This window comes from Giraffa tippelskirchi, chromosome 9 (assembly GCF_054371585.1).
Source record: "Giraffa tippelskirchi isolate mGirTip1 chromosome 9, T2T-mGirTip1v1.2.pri, whole genome shotgun sequence".
NCBI lineage: Eukaryota > Metazoa > Chordata > Mammalia > Artiodactyla > Giraffidae > Giraffa > Giraffa tippelskirchi.
In genome coordinates, this window is record NC_137283.1 from 16,305,289 (window position 1) to 16,328,270 (window position 22,982).

At 48.0% G+C, this 22,982-nt stretch overlaps 1 protein-coding gene and 1 long non-coding RNA gene across 2 annotated transcripts; one reads left to right on the forward strand and one right to left on the reverse strand.

Annotated features, from left to right (window-relative positions):
- Positions 1 to 350: 350 nt before the first annotated feature.
- TTLL3 (tubulin tyrosine ligase like 3) lies at positions 351 to 22,530 on the reverse strand. The gene is given in 16 exon segments (XM_081528033.1): positions 351 to 536; positions 539 to 650; positions 778 to 784; positions 834 to 1,079; positions 2,058 to 2,202; positions 6,627 to 7,062; positions 8,015 to 8,258; positions 11,599 to 11,747; positions 14,985 to 15,180; positions 16,368 to 16,460; positions 17,306 to 17,420; positions 18,132 to 18,260; positions 19,312 to 19,409; positions 19,545 to 19,713; positions 21,768 to 21,859; positions 22,129 to 22,530. Coding segments are annotated over 16 exon segments (2,736 nt in total). The 5' UTR covers positions 22,457 to 22,530; the 3' UTR covers positions 351 to 359.
- Positions 2,147 to 4,746, forward strand: LOC145520751 (uncharacterized). Its single transcript, XR_014064786.1, has 2 exons — positions 2,147 to 2,760; positions 2,944 to 4,746. It is a non-coding gene; the product is annotated as an uncharacterized LOC145520751 (long non-coding RNA).
- Positions 22,531 to 22,982: the final 452 nt, after the last annotated feature.

Here is a 22,982-nt window from a genome sequence, read left to right on the forward strand (position 1 = left end):
TACATCTGCAAACACCTTTTTTTCCAAACAGATATATCCACAGGTTCTAGGAAGACATACCAACATTCAACCCATTATAACTAAGGAATATTGAGCATTTTTCAGATGAGAGGGGCTTGTTGGATATTTCCTTTTGAGGTGACCTTGGCCCCTTGCAGAGGAAGGGACAGGCCCATCCCCTCAGGAGAGGGGCTGGGGTTTAGCAAGGTCCACTCTTCTCCGCTGAGTCTCCTGTTGTCACTGGGGCTGTGCTTTGGGGAGGAGTTGCTGACAGCCTCTGGCTCTCGTCCTGGGCCTTGGAGCACAGGGTCACACTATACTTCACCCTCCAACAGAAAAGGAGCCAAGCCTTGAAGACCTCATTTGCTCTTTTTTATTTGGCGCTGCATCCAGGGTAAGGGTGGTGATGATGGAAGCAAAGGCTTCTGTGGCCACATGTCCCTTGTGCCCTCCAAACCCTCGTCTGTGATAAGGGTCAGGGGTCCTGGAAGGCTCAGTGTCGTCATGAGGCGCGTCTCGGCCTTTGGTCTGTCACAGAGTCTGGCCTTGCATTTGCCTTTGGTCTTGCTCTTCCTATAGATGCTAGGAAGATTTCCGTCTTCAAAGGGTTGAGCCCACAAGTTACTTCCAATGTGGGGACCATGAAGGCGCTGGGGAGCAAGAGCCTCCGTGTGAAAGGAGGGGAGAAGGAGGAGAGATGATCAGGAATCTGTTCGGGAAGGGGGTCCTGAGGGATGCAAGCCCTTCCCTTGGGGCACAGGCCAGCCTGGGGGCTACCCTCTACCTGTGCCCTCCAGCCCTGACCCAGCAGTCAGCACTGCCCAGTGGGGTACTGGTCAGTTTGAGGCCCACCTTTTTTGGTTTCAGGGTGTTGGGTGCCAGCTTGAGCTCAGGGTTAGGTGGGAGGGAAATCAAAACCTTGGCGGTTGGTAGAGTCATCAAGGCCTTGCCTGTGGTCGACAGGGCCTTAGTGCCCGCCAGCTTGCTGTGCTGTAGTCTGAGGACCTGCCCCTGGGGCCAGGGCACATGGGGAGAAGGCAGCTGGGCCTTGCTGTGGAGGCTTGGGAAGTGGTAAGGGGCTGTGGGAGCAAGAGGGGCCATGAGGGGCTGGGGAGGGGCTAAGGCTGACCAGCTGCCCCTCAAGGTGTGTGTGGAGGGTGGGGAGGCAGGGGGAGACGAGGGCAGATGGAGCCCACCCAGTTCCTTCTCCAGAGGCCATGGGAAGGACACAGGGTTTGAAGTCCAACAGACCTGGGTCTGCATCCCAGCTCTGCCCCTTCTGAGCTGTGCAACCTTGGGCAACTTCCTTACACTTCCTGATACCTCGGCTGGAAAACGGGGATCATAGCACCTCCCTCGCTAGGCTGTGAGGACTAAAGGAGCTGGTCAGATAGTGACACAGTTTAAACTGTTACGTGCTATACAGATATTAGTTCCTTTCCCCCAGAGGCAACTTTGCACGGCAGCAAAAACAGAATACTACAGCAGGAAAAGTTGGGGCTCTGGAGTGAGATCAACCTGGGACTGAGTCCTGGCATCTTCAAAATGAGTACAACTGCCTCGCCACGTGACTACTTTGCGGGAGGGATCACAGTCATTCAGTTGTGCAGTTTTTAAAAATACTTTGTAAGTGGTGGCTTTTACTTACTACCGGTGACTCTCTGGTGGGGCTGTGGGTGGGGGCAAACCCAGGTGGTTAGGAGGGGCTTGGAGAGCAGGAAGAAGTTGTCTTGAGACCCTGGGGTGTTTGGGGGGAAGGGTCTTACCCAGGGCCTGGGGGTTCTTCAGACTCAATGGCACTCTGTTCAAAGAGTGGGGATGCCTGTCCCTGCTAGCTAAGGTCATGGTAAAAATGCAGCCCATCCTCGTGCTGGGGGTGTCCCACTTCCGGAGATTGGGGCGGACCTGGGCTGTGGCACTTTTTGCCTTGCCTTTCTTCCCCTTTCCAGGGGCTGAGGTGGTGGCAGTGGAATCTGGCTTCTCAGTGTGCCCCAGGCTTCTGGCCCCAGCAACTTTCCTAGAAGCTGACCTGTGGATGGGGCTTCCTGAGTCCTTGCTTTCCCCAGAGCCTCTCGGGGCCAGCAGGTGAGGGAGGGCTGGGCGGACCGCCATCCGCCGGTGACACATCGCCAGGGGCTTCTTGATGGTGGAGCCCTCTACTAGAAGCCGGATACCCACATACTGGGGCACCTCCACGGCAGGCTGTGGGGAAGAAGGGGAGACAAGGCCTTCTCAGACCATGGTGCTAGAATCCTAGGTCTACAAAGACTTGGGGCAGGGGTAGATGAAATTAACTTCCGGGGCACCTGGTCAGGAGACATTTCTGGGCTGAGAAATGCAAAGCCTGTCTCTGTCCTCTAAGGAGTCTGAATCAGTACCTAGAGGGTCACAAAGCCCCTGAGATGAATAAACCAGCGGAGTGTGTGTGGGGGGTCTTAGCCAGGCCCCCACCTCCACCCCTCCACCCCCCGACCACCTCAACTCCCTGGCTGGGAACGTATGTGTTCTCCTCCACTGGCTGCTGTCAATGGACAGCTTCCTGAGATGAGCCAGATTCTCTGCTGAGAGCATGGGAATTATGACACTCAGATGGATAAAAGGCCTGGAGCCTGCCTAAATTCTTATCTGAACCAAGGGAAGCAGAATCTTAAAGAAGGCATTCTGTGGAAAGAATGAAGTTGCAAATATACAGAGGGAGGCAGAGAGAAAGATCCAAGAAAGGAGCTCCTGGACCATGTTCAGTTCCTATTAAGCCAAGCTGTACTTCCTGCACTGGACACAGAAGCGCCCCTGCCTCTTGCTAGGAACACTCCTGTTAACCTAGAGCTAGGCTGAGGGGTTTTCCATGTCATCAACAGATCCTGATTAGAACCTATCTAAACATCAGTGTCATTTGGAGCTTGTTAAAAATACAGATATCAAGAGACTTCCCTGGTGGTCCAGTGGTTAAGAATCTGCTTTGCAATACAGGGGACGCAGGTCCAATCCCTGGTCAAGGAATTAAGATTCCACATGCCATGGAACAACTAAGCCCCTGCACCGCAACTACTGAGCCTGCACACCACAACTAGAGAATCCGTGCCCTGCAGCAAAAGATCCACAAGACATAACGAAGATAATGAAGATCCCACATGCCACAACTAAGACATGATGCAGCCTAATAAATAAATATTAAAAAAATTTACAGATATTAACGTCCTACTATATAGCACAGGGAACTACATTCAATATCCTTGGATAAATCATACAGGAAAAGAATATGAAAAAGAATGTATGTGTATGTATAACTGAATCACTCTGCTGTATAGAAAAATTAATACAACACTGTAAATCAGCTATACTTCAATAAAAAAAATTACAGATATCAGAGCTCATGGGAAGCCCAGATGATACAAAAAAGCTCATCTTTATGGAAGAATCTCAGCTCATAAATGCAGAAAGAATGATAGAAATAGCAATGTACCATTCTGCGACTCTAACAGAATAGGCAAGAATCAAAACTGGATATCAGAACAAGTAGGTGAAAAGAATGACAGGAAAATGTGTCATCTTCACACTGCCAAAGAATCACCTTACAAAGAAAATGATCACTGCAAAGGGAAGGATGCAACTTACCATGCAGAGATCTCGCAGCATGACCTTAACCGCATGGTCAGACTTAGCATCACCAATCATGAGACACTCTGACAATGGGTGCCTTGTGATGCTGTATGAGGCACCCAGTATCACCTCTCGAGTGTTCTTGACAAAAATGTGTAATCTGAACCTCATCAAGCTATGTGACCTAACTTCTAGTTTATAGGACATTCAGATAACAGAAGTTAAACACCACCATGAGGAAACAATCAGATAAATCCAGAATGTGGGACAGTTCCATAAAACAACCAGTCTGGTGCCTTCAAAAGATCTAAATATGGGTGGGAAAAAAAGAAGTGGGGCTGTTCTAACTTAAAGAGATTAAAGAACATCAAAGAAAATAAAATACCAGGAATAAATTTAACCAAGGAGGTGAAAGACCTGTACACTACTGATGAAAGAAACTGAAGATGACACAAATAAATAGAAAGATATTCTGTACTCATGGAATGGAAGAATTATTATTAAAACGTCTATAACACCCAAAGGAATCTCTAGACTCAATGCAATCCCTATCAAAATTCCAATGACATTTTTCACAAAAATAGAAAAATCAATCCCCAAAGATGTACGGAATCACTTAAGACTTCTGAATAGCTGAAGAAATCTTGAGAAAGAACAAAGCTGGGGGCATCACACTTCCTGATTTCAAACTATTGAGTTAGCCCAAAAGTTCATTTGGACTTTTTTCCTGCAAGGACATATGGAAACTCAAATGAACTTTTTGGCCAAACCAATGTATTACACAGTTACAGTGATCAAAACGGTATGATACTGGCATAAAAACAGACACACAGATCAATGGAACAAAATTAAAACCCCAGAAACAAACCCACACACTTGTGGTCAATTAAGTCATGATAAAGGAGGCATGAATATACAGTCTCTTAATAAGTGGTGTTGGGAAAACTGGACAGCCACATGCAAAGAAAGAACCTGAACCACTATCTTATACCATATAGAAAAATCAACTCAAATGGAGTGACGACTTGAATATAAGACCTTAAACCATAAAACTCCTAGAAGAAAACAGCCAGGAAGTTCCTTAACTCAGTCTTGGCAATGATTTTTTGGATTTGGCAACAAAAGCAAAAATAAAGAAACTAAAAATCTTCTGAACAGTGAAGGAAATCAACAAAATCAAAAGACAACCTACCAAATGGGGGAAAATGCAAATCACTTGTAAGAGGTTAATAACATATAATCTTTTTTTTCCCCCCATGCCATGAAGCATGTAGGATCTTAGTTGTCCCAATTAGGGATTGAACCCACACACCCTGAAGTGAAGTGTGAAGTCTTAACCACTGGATTGCCAGGGAAGTCCCCAAAATATATAAAGACAATCTGATTAAAAAATGGGCAGAGGATCTGAATACACATTTTTCAAAAGAAGACATACAGATACATGAAACAGGTGCATGAAAAGGTACTCAACATCACTCATCATCAGGGAAATGCAGATCAAAACCACAATGAGATATCACCTCACACCTGTCAGAATGGCTATCATTCAAAAGACAAAAAATTAAAAGGGTTGGCAAGGATATAAAGAAAAGGGAACTTTTGTGCAGGTTGATAGGAAGGTAAATTAGTGTGCCCACTATGGAAAACAGTATGGATGTTCCTCAAGGAGTTAATGACAGAGCTACCATATGATCCAGCAATTCCACTTCTGGGTATTTACCCAAAGGAAATGAAAAACCATTTGAAAAGATATCTGTAAGCCCGTGTTCATGGCAGCTCTATTTATAATAACCAACACACGGAAGTGACCTAAGCATCCACTGACAGATGAACAGAGAAAATGTGTATATATAAATATATGATGGAATATTACTCTGCCATTAAAAAGAAGAAAATCTCAGGACTTCCTTGGCAGTCCAGTGTCTGAACTCCACGCTTCCACTGCAGGGAGCGAGCACAGATTTGGCCCCTGGTTGGGGAACTGCAGGGGCACCGGTTTGGTCCCTAGTTGGGGAACTAAGATCCCATGTGGTGCAGCCAATAAAATAAATAAAAATAATGAAATCTTGACATTTGTGACAACATCGACAGACCACAGGTGTATTATGCTAAGTTAAATAAGTCAGAGGAAGACAAATACTGTATGATCTCAATTATATGCAGAATCTAAAATCAAAAACAAACTGAACTCACTGATACAGAGAACAGATAGCTGATGGGTGGGCAAAATGGGTGAAGGGAATAAAAAATTACAAGCTTTCAGTTACAGATATATAAGTCATATATAGAATCATGACTATAGTTAATGTTGTATATTTGAAAGTTGCTGAGAAAGTAGATCTTAAAAGTTCTCATGCAAGAAAAAAAGTTTTTGTAACTGTTTGATGACATACGTTAACTAGACCTATGGTGGTGATCTTTTCACAATATATACAAATACTGTTATGTTGTACTTCTGAAACTAACAATGTTGTATGTCAATGATATCTAAAAAGACAAAAACAAACAGAAAACTTCAGAGAAATCCAAGCCATGCCTATTAGGCCCTTTAAGGCAGCTACACATCTTTTAAGCATTCCAAGAGTATACCTATAGGTCTCAAGATTCAGTCTTGAACACATTTTGAGTAAAAAGACAGAGCTGCACAGCCTCTTGGTTAACAGTAGGGAGTCTATAATTTTGAGGGCTGCTGTTTTACTGGAACCTCATGGAAGAGGAGTTATTTATTTGAGCAGGGATTTGAACCCAGGGAGGTTTCAGAGTCTATGCTTGTAACAGTACGCTACCAGCCTCTAGAGATATTATCCAACACACTAACTCAATTCATCCCCAAAACCCCAGGAGAAAGATGGTAACAGCATGTCCATCTTACAGACAGGGAAATGGAGGCTCAAGAGGGTGGTGGAGTGACTGTACCCAGTCACTGTGGCAAGACCAGGACCCAAACTGGGTATGTGTGACTGCAGAGCCCTGAGCTTTACTATGGGGAGGCCTCCCTGGGTCCTGCCTGGGCCTGGCCACCTTACCTGCTTGTAGATGAGCTCAAAGGCCCCCGTGTCACAGTTGCGGTCCAGTCGCCAGTCGATGACCACACGCAGGGTGTCGGCCTGCACACCGGCACAGAGCCTGGCGGTGACAGCCGTGGAGGGTGCCATGGTGGGGCTGGCGTTGATCTCGATCAGCCAGGGCTGGAAGTCCTCACCGAACACAAAGTCAGCACCGTAGAGCTCGAAGCTGGCCTTCCGACACTGCACGGTGTCCTGGGAGGTCTGCAGGGCGTGGATCACTGCGGCCTTCATGCCGGGCACGATGACAGTGGACCAGGCGTTCGGGGCCCCCGTCTCCTGCAGGTGGGCCTGGAATTTCTGGCTTGACCACATGTTGTCTGTGGGCAGCAACGGGTGCCGGTGGCATGAATTCTCCAGGTGCTTCTGGATGGAGTTGTTGCACAGGTGCACAGAGCTGGGACAGAGAGCAGGAAGCTGAGGGCAGGCAAACCCCGGAACCAGCCCTGCGCACACTGAACTATGCAGCTGGAGTTGACAAAGTCCTCATCACCATCTTCTAGGGCCGCTATCAGTCTGTGCTCAGGACCTCTCTGAGGGTACTAAGTATGGGGCCACAGTGTGAAGTGCTTTGTGACAGTGTCACAGTTAACTCTCCCAGTGCCTAGAAGAAGGTAGCTCCGAGTACGGGGCCTGTAGTCACCAAGATATGTGCTCAAGTCCTATCTTCATTGCTGACTGGTAAAATCTCATATAACTCATTTAACCTGTGTGCTCCTTTCAACATGTAAAAGATGGGGGTAGTAACAGTACCCACTTGGCCAGGTTTTCATGAATGTCTGAGATAATATACAGGAAGTGCTTAGCATTCCTCACATGCAAGCACTCAGTTAACTGACAGCTATGAGCTCCATTCTACAGATGGTGGTGACTGAAGCTTAAACAGGGTTCCACTCGACCCAAGTCATAGAGCTTGGAAGCTGCAAAAAAGGAATTTGAATCCAGGGCTCAACAGGCTTCCTCTCACCCCCAAGTGAATGCTGCCTCTCTGTTTCTCCTGATCCCCCTTTACCCGGCTCTACATCTTTTCTCCCATAACACGTATCACTTTTTAACCCACTGATGATTTTACCGATTATGTTCATGGCTTGTCTGTTTCTCCCTGCTGGAATGTGAATTCTTGAGGGCTGGGTTCGTTTCATTCACTACTGTGTCCCAAGTGCCTAGAACGGTGAATGGCTCAGGGTACATGTGCCGTAGGCATCTGCTGGGTGGAAGGATGACGGGTCTGCCTGCCTGCAGAGTCTGTGTTTGGAGCCCAGCACTGCACTGGAAGCACTGTTCCTTGCCAGTTCCCCGACTAGATTAGGACCTCATGGGACTGAGGGGGCTGAGGGTGGGGGGCTCACTTGTCCAGGTTCTTCAGGGAGAAGGGCTGTGTGGAGAAGCGGATGTAGCTGTCACGGTAGAACCACACAGTAAGCGGGTTCCAGTCGGTCACCAGGAACCACTGTCTCAGATCAAATTTGGTGCCAAAGATGAGCAAGGGCCGCTCGATATACTTCTGCACCACCCACTTGCCGTCCTTCATCATCATGGGGTTGCCGTCCACCAGCTTCAGCATTTCCTCCAGGTGGTCCATGCACACGATACCTAAGGGGGAAACAGGGCTGGTTAGGGATCAGGCCAGGCTTCGGCTGGGAGATGGGCTAGGGGACTATGAACAGTTCATCCTAAGCTCTCACCCCCTAAAGACCGACAGGCCTGAGTGGGTAACCCTGCCTTTCTCCATGTTCCCTTTGGAAAAGCTGAGAATCTGCCAAGGATTTTTTTTTTAAAATTAACCAATTTTGATGATGGAAAGGAATATATGTACATATAAAAATTTAAACAGTATTGGGTCTTTTTAAAACCATATACATATATGACTTTGATTAGTTTTTCATAATAACTAACAGAATATAAAAGAGCAGAAGCAAAAAGTAGGTAGTACAAAAGGGTACACAATTAAAAAACAAAGCACATTTCTTGTTCCAAAGAAGCCAGGTGCTGCTTCCAGGTCCTATGGATGGGCACCCAAGTTATGGGAGAGTCTCTGTGTGCCTCAGTTGCACAGCATTCTATGCATTTAAACATCCTAAGGAACTGGAACAGTGCCTGGCACTTGGTGAGCATTCAGTAAATGTTAACTCATCATAATTATCACTTACCTGTGAAAAACATCTTTAGTTATCGATTTGCTGGCTCAAAAGGTATGTGCATTTTTTCACTTTACAGAACAAAGATGTTCTACCAATTTGCACTCTGAGTAAGTGTATGAGACTGTGTGTTTGCCCACATACTACCAACACTGTTGATGATTTATTTTTGCCATTCTTCTAGGTAGAATGCTATCTTATTTTATCTGTTTTATAACAAGTGAAGTTAAGCATCTTATGCTAATAAGGTGTTTTAATGCTGATAAACTACAGCTGACCATTGACCAACGCAGGGATTAGGAGTGCCAACCCTCTGAACAGTTGAAAATTATTGTACAACTTTACAGTAGGTCTTCTATATCCATGGTTCTGCATCCTCAGAGTCAACCATAGATCATGTAGTACTAAAGTAGGTACAAAGTGAAAGAATCTGCATATATGTGGACCCATGCAGTTCATTAATGTTGTTCAAGGGTCTACAGTAAGAATCACACTGCAAACAAACACATACACTCACAAATCAATCTTATTTCTTTAGTGCTTGGTCCTCCAAACAGTCTGATTGCCTGCCAATGGCACAGAACAACTTGTGCTTGGTTCCCAGGCCAGATTCTTTCTCAAAAGCCCAGACTGATTACTAAGATTCCCAATATCATGATGACTTGTATAGCCACAGATTGAGACTGTTCATGACCTCTGACCCAGCAATTTTATTTTTAGGAATTTATCCTAAAGAAACAAGTGGAAAGCTACTATAAATGGAAAGATATCTGCACAAGATATTCATCAGTGTTGCTAACAGCAATTAACCAATCAATAATCAAATAAATAGGGAAAAAACTGATGGCCATCTAAATATCCATCAGAAAAGGATTAAGTAAAACCATGAGAGTACATATAAACAAGATTAGACTGTGCAGCTGTAAGACAGAATGAGGTAGGAAAGTATATACTGTACTTTTATATAAAATTCAAAAACAGGCAACACTAATCTATGGTATTATAAGTCAGAATAAGGGTTTCCACTGCAGGGAGGTAGAGACCAGGAGGTAGCACGGGGCCCTCTACAGTAAAGGTCATGTTTTCTTTCATAATCTGGGTGCTGTTTCCATGAGTGTGCTCCCTACGTGACAATTCACTGAGTTCTCTATTCACAATGTATACCCTTGTCAATGAAGTGGACTGTATACATATTTCAATTAAGTTTTACTAAAAATGGAGAGAAAATGTTGAAATACACTGGAATTCACTGTATTGTTCTCTTTGCTTTTGTGTATGTTTGAAAGTGACTGTAACAATAAACTAAAAATGGGGGCGAGGGGGAAGAAGATCTAGATGTACTGAAACAGAGTGATCTCTAAGATTTATTAAGAAAAAATAACGGTGAAAAAAAGTAAGTAATACTCAGTGATATGGAAAGATAAATGAAAACAGGAAGCTACAGAGTAGTATGCTCTTATTTAGAATAAAACACTCATACACCCAACATGCATAGACCAAAGTATAGAAACACACCACAAGGTAAACAGTAGTTATCTCACTGAAAGCAAAGGTGCCCTTAGTTTCTTCCGCTTTTCTGTACTGTCTAATCTTTTTTTTTTTAAATAACAAATATGTATTTTCAAACCTGGAAGAAACCAACAGAACAATTTCCAAGGCAGAAGAAGAAAAGACTATGATGCTAGTTTTAGAGAGACATGAGAGTGTCCCACAGTGTGTGGAGCTGCTGACAGCTTCACTAGGACACGAATAAATTCTCCCAAAGGCAGTATGTGGAGCAATCCGCTGCCAAAAGTCTATTTTTTACATCTCAGAAGTCCTTAATGGTCTTTTAAAGGCTGGGCTAACGCACCATCCCAGCCTGCTGGGTGCCCTGTTCAAATTCCATTCATGCTGAGCAGTCAAAATAGTGGCTAAAAATAATAGCACTTACATAGCAGTTACTCTAAAAGTATAGGATCGACGCACTTTCCATATTATACTCATGTAATCCTCTTGGGTAGGTATTATTGGCTTCATTTTACCAAGGATGAAAATGAGGCACAGAAGAGGTTAACTAAGCTGCCCCAGGTCTTTCGAATATTAGGGAACAGAGCTTGGTTTGAACCAAGGAAGTCTGACTCTCAGCATCCACACCCTTAACCACTGTTCTACACCTCCCAAGGATGCATAAGTCAAATCAGAGAGCCCTTAGACGACAAGTAACTGCAGTGAGTACCTGCCTAAAGCATTAACCTAAATCAGGGCAGGAGAGCAGGCGCTGGCATCATCATCATGTTGTTTAGTCGCTAAGTCGTGTCCGAACTCTTTGGCGAAGCCATGGACTGTAGCCCACCAGGCTCCTCTGTCCATGGGATTTCCCAGGCAAGAATACTGGAGTGGGTTGCCATTTCCTTCTCCAGCAGATTTCCCTGACCCAAGGATTGAACCCATATCTCCTGAATCCACAGGCGGATTCTTTACTCCTGAGCTGCCAGGGAAGCCCTATCGTCATCACAGCAGCCAACAATCATGGGGTGGCTACTGTGCCTGGCACCGACCGTGCTGAGCGGTACATGCACTACCTCATTTAATCCCGGCCTCATAGGAGGTATTATCATTAACCCTCACAGATGCGGGAACTGAGGTTCCAAGAGGTGATATAACTTCCTCAAGGTCACAAGGCATATCAGTAGCAGAGGTGGGATTCTAACCTAGGCAGTTTGGCTCAAACAGAGGCTGTACTATGAACCTCTCTAGCCTCTGGTTGGGGAGGGTGTAGGGTGCTGGTACAGGAAGCAGGGGCACACCCCCACCTCGTCCACGGGACTTGGCTCCCGGCTTCACGATCCAGATGTTGCGATCTCCTTCCATGTCCATCTGGGGCACCGCAGCCCGCAGCTGCTGCAGGGTGTCCTCACAACGCTGGACCTGAGTGTCGAGGTACCTGAGTTCTGCCCCCTCGCTGTGGGGAGATGATGGGACTTGGGCAGGGCTGGGCCTGGGGGCATCCTGGTGAATAAGGCAAGGGGAGACACAAGCCCCCTGGCCATGGTCCCACCAGCTTTGGTCACACCCTTTCCCTCGAGATCCAGATAGGGCTCTCCCAATCCTCCACCCCCACCCTCAGGCTGTGCTCCAGATCCACCCTGCCCAGGGCACCATCCCCGACTGCTGGAATGGGATGTTCTACCTACCGTACCCACTCCCACTTCAATACTCCACCTTCTGCCACCTCTCTCTCTATTATATTAAAACTGCTCTTTGACAGAATTTAATCATACCAGCATCAAATGATGAGGCACCTCTACATGCCAGGCACTGTGCCAAGGGCTTTACATATATTATCACTAATCCATCTTCAGGGAGATGTTACTGGTCCCATCTTAGAGAAGTATCAACTGAAGCTTGCAGGGTTAAGGATGTGCCCAAAGCCACACACTGAGTTAAGAGGCTGAGCCAGGATGCAAACTCTAGCCTGCCCGTATCTTTCATCCACAAGTGTTTTTGGCGGTTCACTCCTCTCCTAATCTTTAACCTAACACTGATGGATAGGCGGGCCCCTTCCTCATCTAATTCTTTTCTTGCACAACTATATCATACGTCTCCTAGATTTATTTCTCTTCCCATCACTTACCACCTGACACCTACACTTATTTGGTCACTGCCTGTCTCTGCTCACTGTAATGTAAGCTCTGTGAGACCAGGAATACTTTCTGTAGTTGTTATTCTCTGTTATACTCCTGTCCCCAAGTAGTACCCTAGCACTTATTAGGTACTCCCTAGAAGCTTGTTAAATGAATGAATGGTTGGATAAGGAAGTCTCTGGCAGAGACTGGGCTGTATGGATAAGAGTTCAGGGACAAAGAGGAACCTGTTCCTTACAGGACAAAAAATGTCCTCAACTAAACCAAGTCACAAAATATCCCAGATGGCAGCCTCAGCCAAACTCTCCCATTTCTTTTCTTTTGACTGAATAGCAAGGAAGCCTCCTCTAGATGGTAACCTCTCTTTCAACATCTCTCAGATGTTAAAGAGGCTGGAGCCTCTTGGATGTCTCCAGCCACAGAGAACTTATCTCTGTTACTAAGGCAGGCATAGCAGTGGCAGCTGGGCAGTGCTGGGAACGGGGACAATCAGATGGAGGGGTTTTGGCAAGGCCTCTTTTTCACACATGAATCCTGGCTCTTCTATTTCCACAAGGTTTGCTGGAAATGTTTCTGTGGCCATGGCATAAAGAATATACTGAGCAAATCTGTGACCTGGCCCAGGGAAGTGTCACATGGCAGTGGCAGGGACACATACAATTTGAAAAAGCATATTCAACATGACAATATGATTTTATATTTAGTGAAAAAACCCAGTAGTTCTGTGGAAAGTGGACCTGGTGGTCAGGGGAGGGGGAAAAAAAAAAGCCTGGCTGGTGAGGTGTGGATTTGTTTTTAAAAGCTGAGAAACAGCAATAAATATGGGCTTAATTAATGCTAATGATCTAACAGTTCAAAGCAATGTTACATGAGGTAATATTTTATGTAATCCTGATTTAAAAAAAAATTTTTTTTTTGACTGCTTCATGTAGCATGTGGGATCTTAGTTCCTCGAGCAAGGACTGAACCTGCACCCCATGCATTGGAAGCAGAGTTTTAACCACTGCACGACCAGGGAAATTTCCTAATCCTGCTTTTGAGAGGTTCCTTCAGCCCTCAACTTGCTCCGCATCCAGAAATGCAAAGGACTGACATTCTTTCCACCGACTTTTATAACTCAGTCCTCACGATTCTTTTTTTTTTTAATATTTTTAATTTATTTGGCTGTACTTGGTTTTAGTTGCTTTCATTGTGGCATGTAGGCTCTTTTAGTGGCAGCATGTGGAACCTAGTTCCCTAACCAGGGATTGAACCATGGCCCCCTGTATCTGGAGCTTGGAGTCTTAGCCACTAGACCACCAGGGAAGTCACCTAGTGATTCTTAATTTCAGAAGGGCAGCTTTATATTTTCTGGCAGCTAAGGGGAAAGTTTGGGATCACCTAGTTTTCATTCTCTAATGTTTAAAAAAAGATACAAATGAATTACTCATCAATGATGTGGGTTTGCTGGCTAAGTTATTCATTCAAAGTTCATTTACTAGTTCTTCAGTCTCCCCTATCAATCATTAAATCTGTCTGTTCCCTTCTATTCTAACACCACGCCACCTGAGGCCTTTAGCCCTCCCCCTGACTTGCTGCAAGTCTCCCCGCTTGAGCTGTCTGCTCCTGAGGGCACGGATTTTGCTTCATTTCTGGGGTCTGGCACAATGCCTGGCACATAGGAAGGGCTCAGTAAACACTGAGTGTTTTCTTGCCTTCAGGCCCTCTTCCTGCCAGTTTTTCCTGCACAATGTGCTGAACAGCATCTCCCTACAACAGGCCCAGGCCCATCTCAGTATTCCTTTCCTCTGCCCAAGAACCTTTCCCCAAAATGTGTCCTGCAAATACAACCATTAAGGATTCTTGGGGCAGGGGGCTGGAGTCACATAAGTACAGGATACACTACACACTCTTGTCCCTCTTGGGAGTTTACACCATCTTCTGAAAAGTCCTGCATCAAGGAAACCTATTTTAACTTTGTTCAACCCACTGTTTCCCAAATGTGACTGACCACAAAACCCTTTTTTCATAAACTCCATTTCAGCATGTAGAACTAGCATGCTATATAATAGGCTTTGTGAAATGCTGGTTTCCAGGATAAAATCTAAATGACTTAACAGAGTCTTACTTTGTGAATGAATACTATGAGTCAGTGCTGAGCACATCATAAAAATTACCCTGTCTAATCCTACCTTTGAGGCAGACATTATTTTTAAACCTATTCTGCATTTGAGAAAAGCAAAGATCAGATAGGTTAGTGAGGTTCCCAAGGTCACAGAGCTTGGAAATAGCCAAGGCAGAACTTGAACTCAGATCTGTCTGACAGCACAGGCCATGATTTTAGTCACTATGCTACACCGAGATCTGAGGAGGAGTAGTTTGGACCCTAATATGAAGGCAGTGAGAACTCCTGAGGGTTCTGGAGGAGAATAGTAGGGTGAATGAAAACAGGGAGACTTGGGGAGGAGCTGGGGGCAGTGGGCATTCGACAGAGAGGTTCTGTCCCTGGCCATTGGCTAGGAACATGAAAGTTGCCCGAGAGCACGTCCCATGGCTTGGGCTGCAGAGGCACTCACTGGACCACTTGGTAGTAGCGCTGGAGAAAGAGGGACCAGCCCTCAGGGCTCAGGTAGAGCGGGGTCTCCACGTCCTTGTCGATGTCCATGTGCGCCAGGGTGTTAAGGTGCTCCTCGCAGGCACACAGAGCCTCATCCACAAACTCTGGGGACACCGACACCGGCTTTTTCTCCTGTTTCTTCGGCTGCTTGTCTGCTGTAGAGATGGGGTAGAGGTGGGGGCTGTCACTATCCCACACTCCACGGCTCCCACTGCCCCAAGGCCTGTCACTTACCTGTGACTTCACCTGAAATACACCTGCATCCCCTACTGCTGTGGGACCTGTCACTCACATGTGGCCTCAGCACTCGCCTTTGCCCCTCACTGCCCAGGACCTGTCATTCATTTGAGGCTCCACCTTAAATGTCCCCAAAGCATCTCAGCACCTAGAGCCCCAGCAGACACACCTGCAGCCTCTCTGTGCTTGGGAGCTCTGACACCCCTGAGGCCCCTTGAACCCCTGCTCCTGACACACCCAGGAGACAGCCATGGGGAGGTCTCCCTCTGGAAGAGCCAGGGACTTTCTTCTCACAGCAGAGCTGCCTCTCATTTCACCAAATCCCTGAGGAATTCTGGGAGCTCTGGCTGATGGGCCTCTGGGCTACAGGATGGAAGCTGTGAGGTAGGAGCTAAGTACAGAAAGGGAAAGGACCAGCAACTGGTTGAGCTGGCAAGTAGGCAGAGACTCTCTGGGTCCCCCTTCACAAGGCACGAGGGGTCCTCAGACCACATGAAACTACATGGTTTTACTGCTGCCTCTCCTCACAGATCTGAGCTCCCCACAGGCAGGGATGGACCATGTCCTCTTGGTCTGTCCTCTCTAGAGCACTCTGCCACAGGCCAGGCCCATCAGAGGACCAAGCAAGGCAGTGGGTCAATTAACAAACAAATACGAAGACATGTGGGTAAGTGGGTGGGTGGGACAGAAGAATGATGAGTGGATGGGCCAGAGGATAGACGAATGGTGGACGGCAGGATGGAAAAGAAGTACATGGATGGGGAGGTGGGTCTGTGGAAGCATCAGTAGGTAGATAGGCAGGAAGGTGGAGAGGATGGATAGGCAGTGTCGAGCTGACAGAAGTAGGGGAATGAACAGATCAACAGTGGGGGGAAGGATGGATGGATGGATGGGTGGATGGGTAGGTGAATGTGAGATGGATGGGTAAGTAGGTAAGCAGATGGATGACCAGACTGTGGACAGAAAGAAGGGGAGATGTATGGAAGAGTGGGTAGGAAGGGGTGGTGGATGGGCATATGGATGAGAAAATACCATGACAGACGGGTGAGGTGTGCTGGGTGGGAGGATAAATTGTTAGGGGAGCAGAGGTGACCACAGTACTTACTTGGGGGCTCTTCTTCTTCGACAGAGTTTGACTTCCACTCGCACTTTACCACCAGCTTGAGAACGCTGCGGGCAGCTGTCAGCCAGAAGTCCTCTGCTCCCAGGGCAGGGGATACCCTCCTCAGCCCCTAGGCTCCAGGCCTGTTCTGGTTCCGGAACCTGATCATGACCTGCCCCACTCTGGATCCGGAACCTGACTACCATTTCTGACTCTAGAACCCCACTTAGATCCTGGCTTCTGTTTCAACTGTGGAATGAGCCTCAGAATCTGACCTGACTTGGCTCATATTCCACCTTCAGAATCTTGCTTGGTTCTGCTGTCTGATTTCTCCTCCTCTGTTTCTGATCCACTTTTTTTTTTTTTATTGTGCATGTGTGTGATTTTTTATTTTTTTTTTTTATTTTTAGTTGATTTACAATGCCCTGATCCACTTTTGATACTTATTGTAACCTGAGAACAAGACCTTGGCCCCAAATCTATATAGGATTTGGACACTAATTTAAACCTAGCATCTAATGTGGATCCAAATTCTGACCTGAATTTAGAGTGTGTGCTGGAGTTGGAGCCTACTCTGTCCGTGAGCCCCAAAGTCTAGAAACTTTTCTTGGAACTAGACTTGATACCCAATCTAGTCAGTGGAATCTGACAGGGGGTTGGAACTTATTCTGGATTCCAAACTCAACTAAGTGACCAACTTTTAGCACCTGCTCTAGAAAATAAGATAAACTATGTCAGCTCTTCTGGAGGTCTGGGGTGACCAAGGTAGGGGGCTCATTAAGGGAGGCACATAAGGGAAAGATGAGGGTTGGGGATGGAGAAGGAAATCTGCTAGGGTAGATAAGGGCATGAGAGAGCCCCTTTGCTCTCCAACACCAGCCAGGGCTTTAGCCCTCCTCCTTCGGCTTGAGGAGCCAGGCATGGGGCTGGTATCTCCTTACCTATGAAGGCCTTTTTGTCATCCTCAGCCCCCAGGCGGTAGCAGCGCGGGAAGAAGGAGTCCGCATCAGCCTCATCGAACCAGGGCAAATTCCGGAGATTGAGACACAGACCCACCTATGGAGTCAGCCGCTGAGGGGGCGGGGTGGGACTTGCCCAGGGGGCCTCCAAGGGACTCTTCACACTGGGCACCCACCCAGAGAGCTCAAGGGGACGCTGCGTGGACAGGCTCAGAGCCTCTGCCCCACTTGCTAGGCTCATATCCACCTCCACATGCTGCCCATGTGGTTCCCTCTGCCCAGAATGCCCTGCATCCTTCTTAGCCACCCTTTTGCATCCTTAAATACCTGCCTCTTTGAGGAATCCTTCCTAGTCCACACTAATAACAGACCAGCAGGTCCCAATTATAAAGCCTATCATTCTTGCCATAACCCTAGAGGATAGGTCTTACTGGAATTCTCATTTAAAGAAGAGGAGCCTGAGGCCCAGAGAGGTGAAGTCACTTAACCAAGACAAGATATAATAGATCCATCAGCAGACAGTCTCTGCTTAGGAGAGAAGGGTCCTCCTGCTCACAATCATTGGCCATGGTGTTTGTTCTGACTCCAGACCCCATTTGGCTCCTGGAGTCTATTTTAGTCACCATGTCTATATGTGCCAGACATGCTGCACAGGTTGGATTTGAATCCAGGTGTGTCCAAATCCCACTGAATCACGTACCTCCCCACCTCCTGAGAACTCTTACTGACAAGGAGAGCAGAAAAAGGGACTGCCAGCCCAAGAGCTGGGGGGTTGGCAGCTGCCATGTCTGCGCTCTGAAGAGCCCACCTTGGTGGTAAAGGAGCCTGCCCGAGCATAGTGGTTTATCATCTGATCCTTGGAGAGGAAGCGACAGTCCAGGACGTCCCGACGAGTAGTCCAGATGAAGTAGGGGATCTCGTTCCGAACCATACGTGACTGGGGAGAGGGGAGGAGACAGGGAAGGTTGATGTGGGCACCACGAGGCCTGAAGAAGCTTCTCCCCGCTGTGCTGAGCAAAGTGTGTGAATGGAGGGAGAAGATCCTCCAAAGGGGGCCTCTAGCCCACATGTCATCTTTTTGTAAGTTAAGAAAACACATCTCTTTCCTTTGGGGCACACACTGGTGAGCAGAGAGCAGGCAGGCTTGCAGCTTTTTCAACCAGGTGCCCCTAGGCTGTGACTAAACCCCACAACTGAATGTCACACCTTGCTCTGGGTCTTGGCCATGAGTGACTTACTCAGTGGCAGGGCAGTGACTCTAAGCTAATGGTCACAGAGCATGTGACAAAGGTTTTCTCATGAGCTCCACTTCTCCCATCCTTCCTACAACTCTGGGAGGAAGGATTACTGATAACCAGTAACACCATGTGCCAGGCCCTGTGCTTAAGCTTTCCATGTCAATTCATTTAATCCTCACCATAACCCTATGTGGAAGGTATACCATTATCCCCATTTCACAGATGAGGGAACTGAGGCTCAGGGACTTGTCCCAGGGTTCACAATGTTGGGCCATGTGGAACTGCCAGCCCTCAACCTCACCTGACAGACAAAAATGGCAGTTTGGCATAGTTCAACTCAGAAAGTGGTGGTACAGAGATTCAAAGCCAAGTGTCTTGATCTCAACACACATATCCTCCCCATCATCATATCAGCCTCTTTCCAAGTTTTTTAAGTCCTTCCTTCTAACCTTCACTTGGCAAGGACAGCGGAAGATGAACTATGGGGTTTTATTTGGAACGGGGAACTACCAGGTGTGGAGATTGTGCCAGCTTCTGATACAACCTGGCAAAGAGTCCTGATCCCAGGCCAGCCTCATCTGTGTCACTCACCACACTCCACTGGCCTACCTAGGCTTTAGAGAACCAATCGTTTTTACCGCAGATAGGGAAACTGAGATTTAGAAAACGGCTTGTCTGGGGTCACCAAGCTGGACTCTAGTGCTTTATCTTGAAAAAAGCAGACCCCTATCCAGCCTGCTGGGTCCTTACCATCAGAGCGTGTGTCCCATGTAGGTCATCAAATTCCAATAACTCATCGAAGTCAAACAGCTGCGGTGGCCGGAATGCCTCCTCCTCATCTTCATCCTCTGTAGATGTAGAGTCCAGGTGTGGGAAGGCCCCGGTCCCTGCCCCTCAGCCCCACGTCAAAGCCTCAACCTTGGGACAGTGGGAACCAAAGAAAAAGGACTCAGGCAGCTTGCGGGAAGGGAGGGCTATCTCACCATCCTCAGCTGTGTCACTGTCACCCATTACTGAGCTGTCCAGATCCTTATGCGGTTGTGGCAAAGTGGTACCCAAGTGATGGACCATCTTCTTCTCCACCCAGCCCCTTTGGCGCAAGAGGCACCGGATCACAGGGTAGCGACCTTGGATCATAAAGATCTTCTTCTGCTATAAGGTGACAGAAGAACACTTTTTCAGTAAGTATAGCCTAAGTGCTGGTCACAGGGGAGATAAGACAGAGTGAGCCAGGCAGCTATGGTCTCTGCCTTCACAACATTTATATATTCCAGTAGGAGAGACAGACTGTAAACAAGTAGAAAAATAATCTGCATAGTAATAGCAACTATGTTTTCTGCACAGTAATAGCAACTATATTTTCTAATATTTATTGAGCATTTACTATGTGTGAGGTGGCTCAGAGGTTAAAGCGTCTGCCTGCAATGCGGGAGACCTGGGTTCGATCCCTGGGTCAGGAAGATCCCCGGAGAAGGAAATGGCGACCCACTCCGGTATTCTTTCCTGGAGAATCCCATGGACAGAGGAGACTCGCGGGCTACAGTCCAGGGGGTGGCAAAGAGTTGAACACAACTGAGCGACTTCACTTTCTTTCTTTAAGCACTTAAATACATTACTAACAACAATGTGGATTTTTAATAGATCCTATTTTCTCCACTTGGGGATTCCAAGGTGGTGCAGTGGTAAAGAATCCGCCTGCCAATGCAAGAGACGCTGGAGACATGGGTTCAAACCTTGGGTTGAGAAGACCTCCTGGAGGAAGAAATGGCAACCCACTCCCAGTATTCTTGCCTGGGAATCCAATGGACAGAGGAGCCTGGCTGGCTACAGTCCATAGGGTCACAAAGAGTCAGACACGACTGAGCACCTGCATGCAACCAATCTCTACTTAACTGGTTACGAAACAGAGGCACAGAGACACTGAGTAGCTTGGCCACACAGTGGTTAAGTGAAAGAGCAGGAATTAACATCCAGGCTGGGAAGCTCAAGAAACAGGATTTTAATGGGGATCCAGAGAATCAGTCAGGTGAAGCTGAGAAGGAGCCAGAAATGTATAGAGCTGGGCAAATGGCAGTTAAGGCAGAGGGAAAGCATGTGCAAAGGTCTTGAGGCTGGAGGGGTCAGAAGGAACTGGAACGGAGCCAGGGTATATGGAGTGTGGAAAATGAGGGGAGACCTCCTAAGAGGTGTGTGGAAGGGACTGAAGGCCTTGGAATGAAGTTGGATTTTATATTAAGAGCAGTGTGAAGCAATAAGGTGAAGGGAGGGAGTGACATGGTTGGAAGCTGTTAAGTGTGGCTTGCTGTCCTATGGAAAACAGATGGCAAGGATGGAAGCAAGGAGACTAGTGAGAAGGCTATTGTGGTTTCTCTAGGTGCCTCCAGCAAAGATGGGAACAAGGTGGGAGTTGAGATTCCTTTTGGAAATAGAGACTAGTTTTGCTATTAGGATTAGATGTGTGGGTGAGGGAACAGAAAGATCAAATTTCCTGGCTCGAGCAACTGGGAGATGGAAAAGACCAAAGAGCAGGGAGAAGAACAGGTCTGGGCAAGAAAATGAAGAGTATGGTTTAAGACATGGGTTCGAAACACTGTCATGTTCCTTGGATGGAGATATCAAGTGGGGGACTGGATCCACGGAGTGGTGCAGTTAGAGGCCAGGCTGGGCTGGAGAGGGAATGAAAAGGGCACAGGATGGATTGAACTCACAGGCAAGGAGTCAAGTGTAGAGAGGGATCCAGGGAAACAGGAATGTCCTGAGAAGTCTTCAAAGGCAACTGAAAAGTAGCTGCCTGGGAGGGAGAAAAGAAAAGCAGGAGTGTGCAGACAGCCAAGAGGAAAAAGGTGTGTTGGTGCAGAATGACACAAGGTGCCAAACCAAGGTCAGGACAGAAAAGGGACTGACTGGTGGATCTGGCTCCTTAGAGGTCACCAGTGACTTAACTAGCGAGGTTCCTGATGAGAGTGGTGATGGACAGGGACCCAGAGTGGTGGGGGCTGAGGACTGAAACCCAGATAAAGAAGTTTAATTCTGCCAAGAATTTTGGTTGTGGACGGGGTGTTGAAAACTGGAGAAGTATTTGGAGACAGGCGTGGGATCAAGGTTTTTTCTTCTTTATTTTCTAAGGAGGGGAGAATATAGTGTAAGGAGGCAGGGTGAGCCACCCTCCATGCCTTTTCTAGCCTCCTCCCCCAACCCCCTCCGACCTTGACAGCTCTCTCCACGTGGATCTTGGCGTTTCTGAGCCGGCCCATGTGTTGTGACGCCTTGGAGAATCCTCGCCAAAGGACAAGAGAACCTGCAGAAAGATGCGGAGTGGGGGTGGAGTAGGCACCCCTTCTCTCTCCACCCTTCATCCCGATGCCTATCCTCTACCGCTCTTAGGCACCCCTTCTCTCTCCACCCTTCATCCCGATGCCTATCCTCTACCGCTCTTAGGCACCCCTTCTCTCTCCACCCTTCATCCCGATGCCTATCCTCTACCGCTCTTCTCTGATTCCTCGGAGTCTCACATCCGCCCCAAGACTTCGCCTTGGGCCAGGAGGGGCGGGCCGCAAGTGGCCTCACCGTCCTGTGGATGGGCGTCCTCCTGGGCCAGGGTAGGCGAGGGCCCAGGGGGGCGGGGATCCTCGGCGCCCTGGGCGTGACTGTCGTGGGCCGCGGGCTGGAGGGCGCAGTCTTGGCGGTGCGCCGGATCCTCCTCTGGAAGCCGGAACTCGGAGTGGCGCGCCCAGGGCCATGGGGCGGGGGAAGTGGCGCGGCGCTCGAGCGGCTGCGGCTTCCGTGGCCAGCTGCACACGGGGCCCTCCTCCTGGCGGTACCAGGCGGTGGAGTCCGGCTGTGCGGCCCCCAGCTCCCCCGCCCTCAGGAGCAGCGCCGCGGTGGGCCCCTGCATAAGACCTTCGCTGCGGCGCGCGCGCGCGCATTCCCCGGGCTCCAGAGCCCGCCTCCCCTCCGCGCGCAGCCGCGGGAAGCGCCCTGCGGGGGCCCGAGCTAAACCCTCCGTTCTGAGGCCCCGCCCTGTTTTTTGTCGCCTTAGAAACGATTCCCCTGGCACAATCAGGCCTCGGGTGGCAGTTTGGGGGGCTACTTCCAGCGGGGCCAAACTCGGGGCCTTACCTGCCCCAGACCCTTCATGAAGGGGGCACTGATGCTGGAAGCATAGAGCACTGGCTGCCTTGCCAGTTTCTAATAGCGTCCTGATTCCTTATCCAGCGCTTCCTGGGGCTTCAGTTATTCCACAGTATTAAGAGAAGACCACGTGCTAGGTAGTGGGCTAGGTGCTGGGGATCAGAAGAGCAAGCTACAGATTGTCCCTGATTTCATGGCGCTTACTGCCCAGTGGAGGGGAAACAAAAAGCAAGCAACAGAGGAATAACACAGGTGTTTTTTACTTTAGATAAAGTGGTCAATGATGTCCT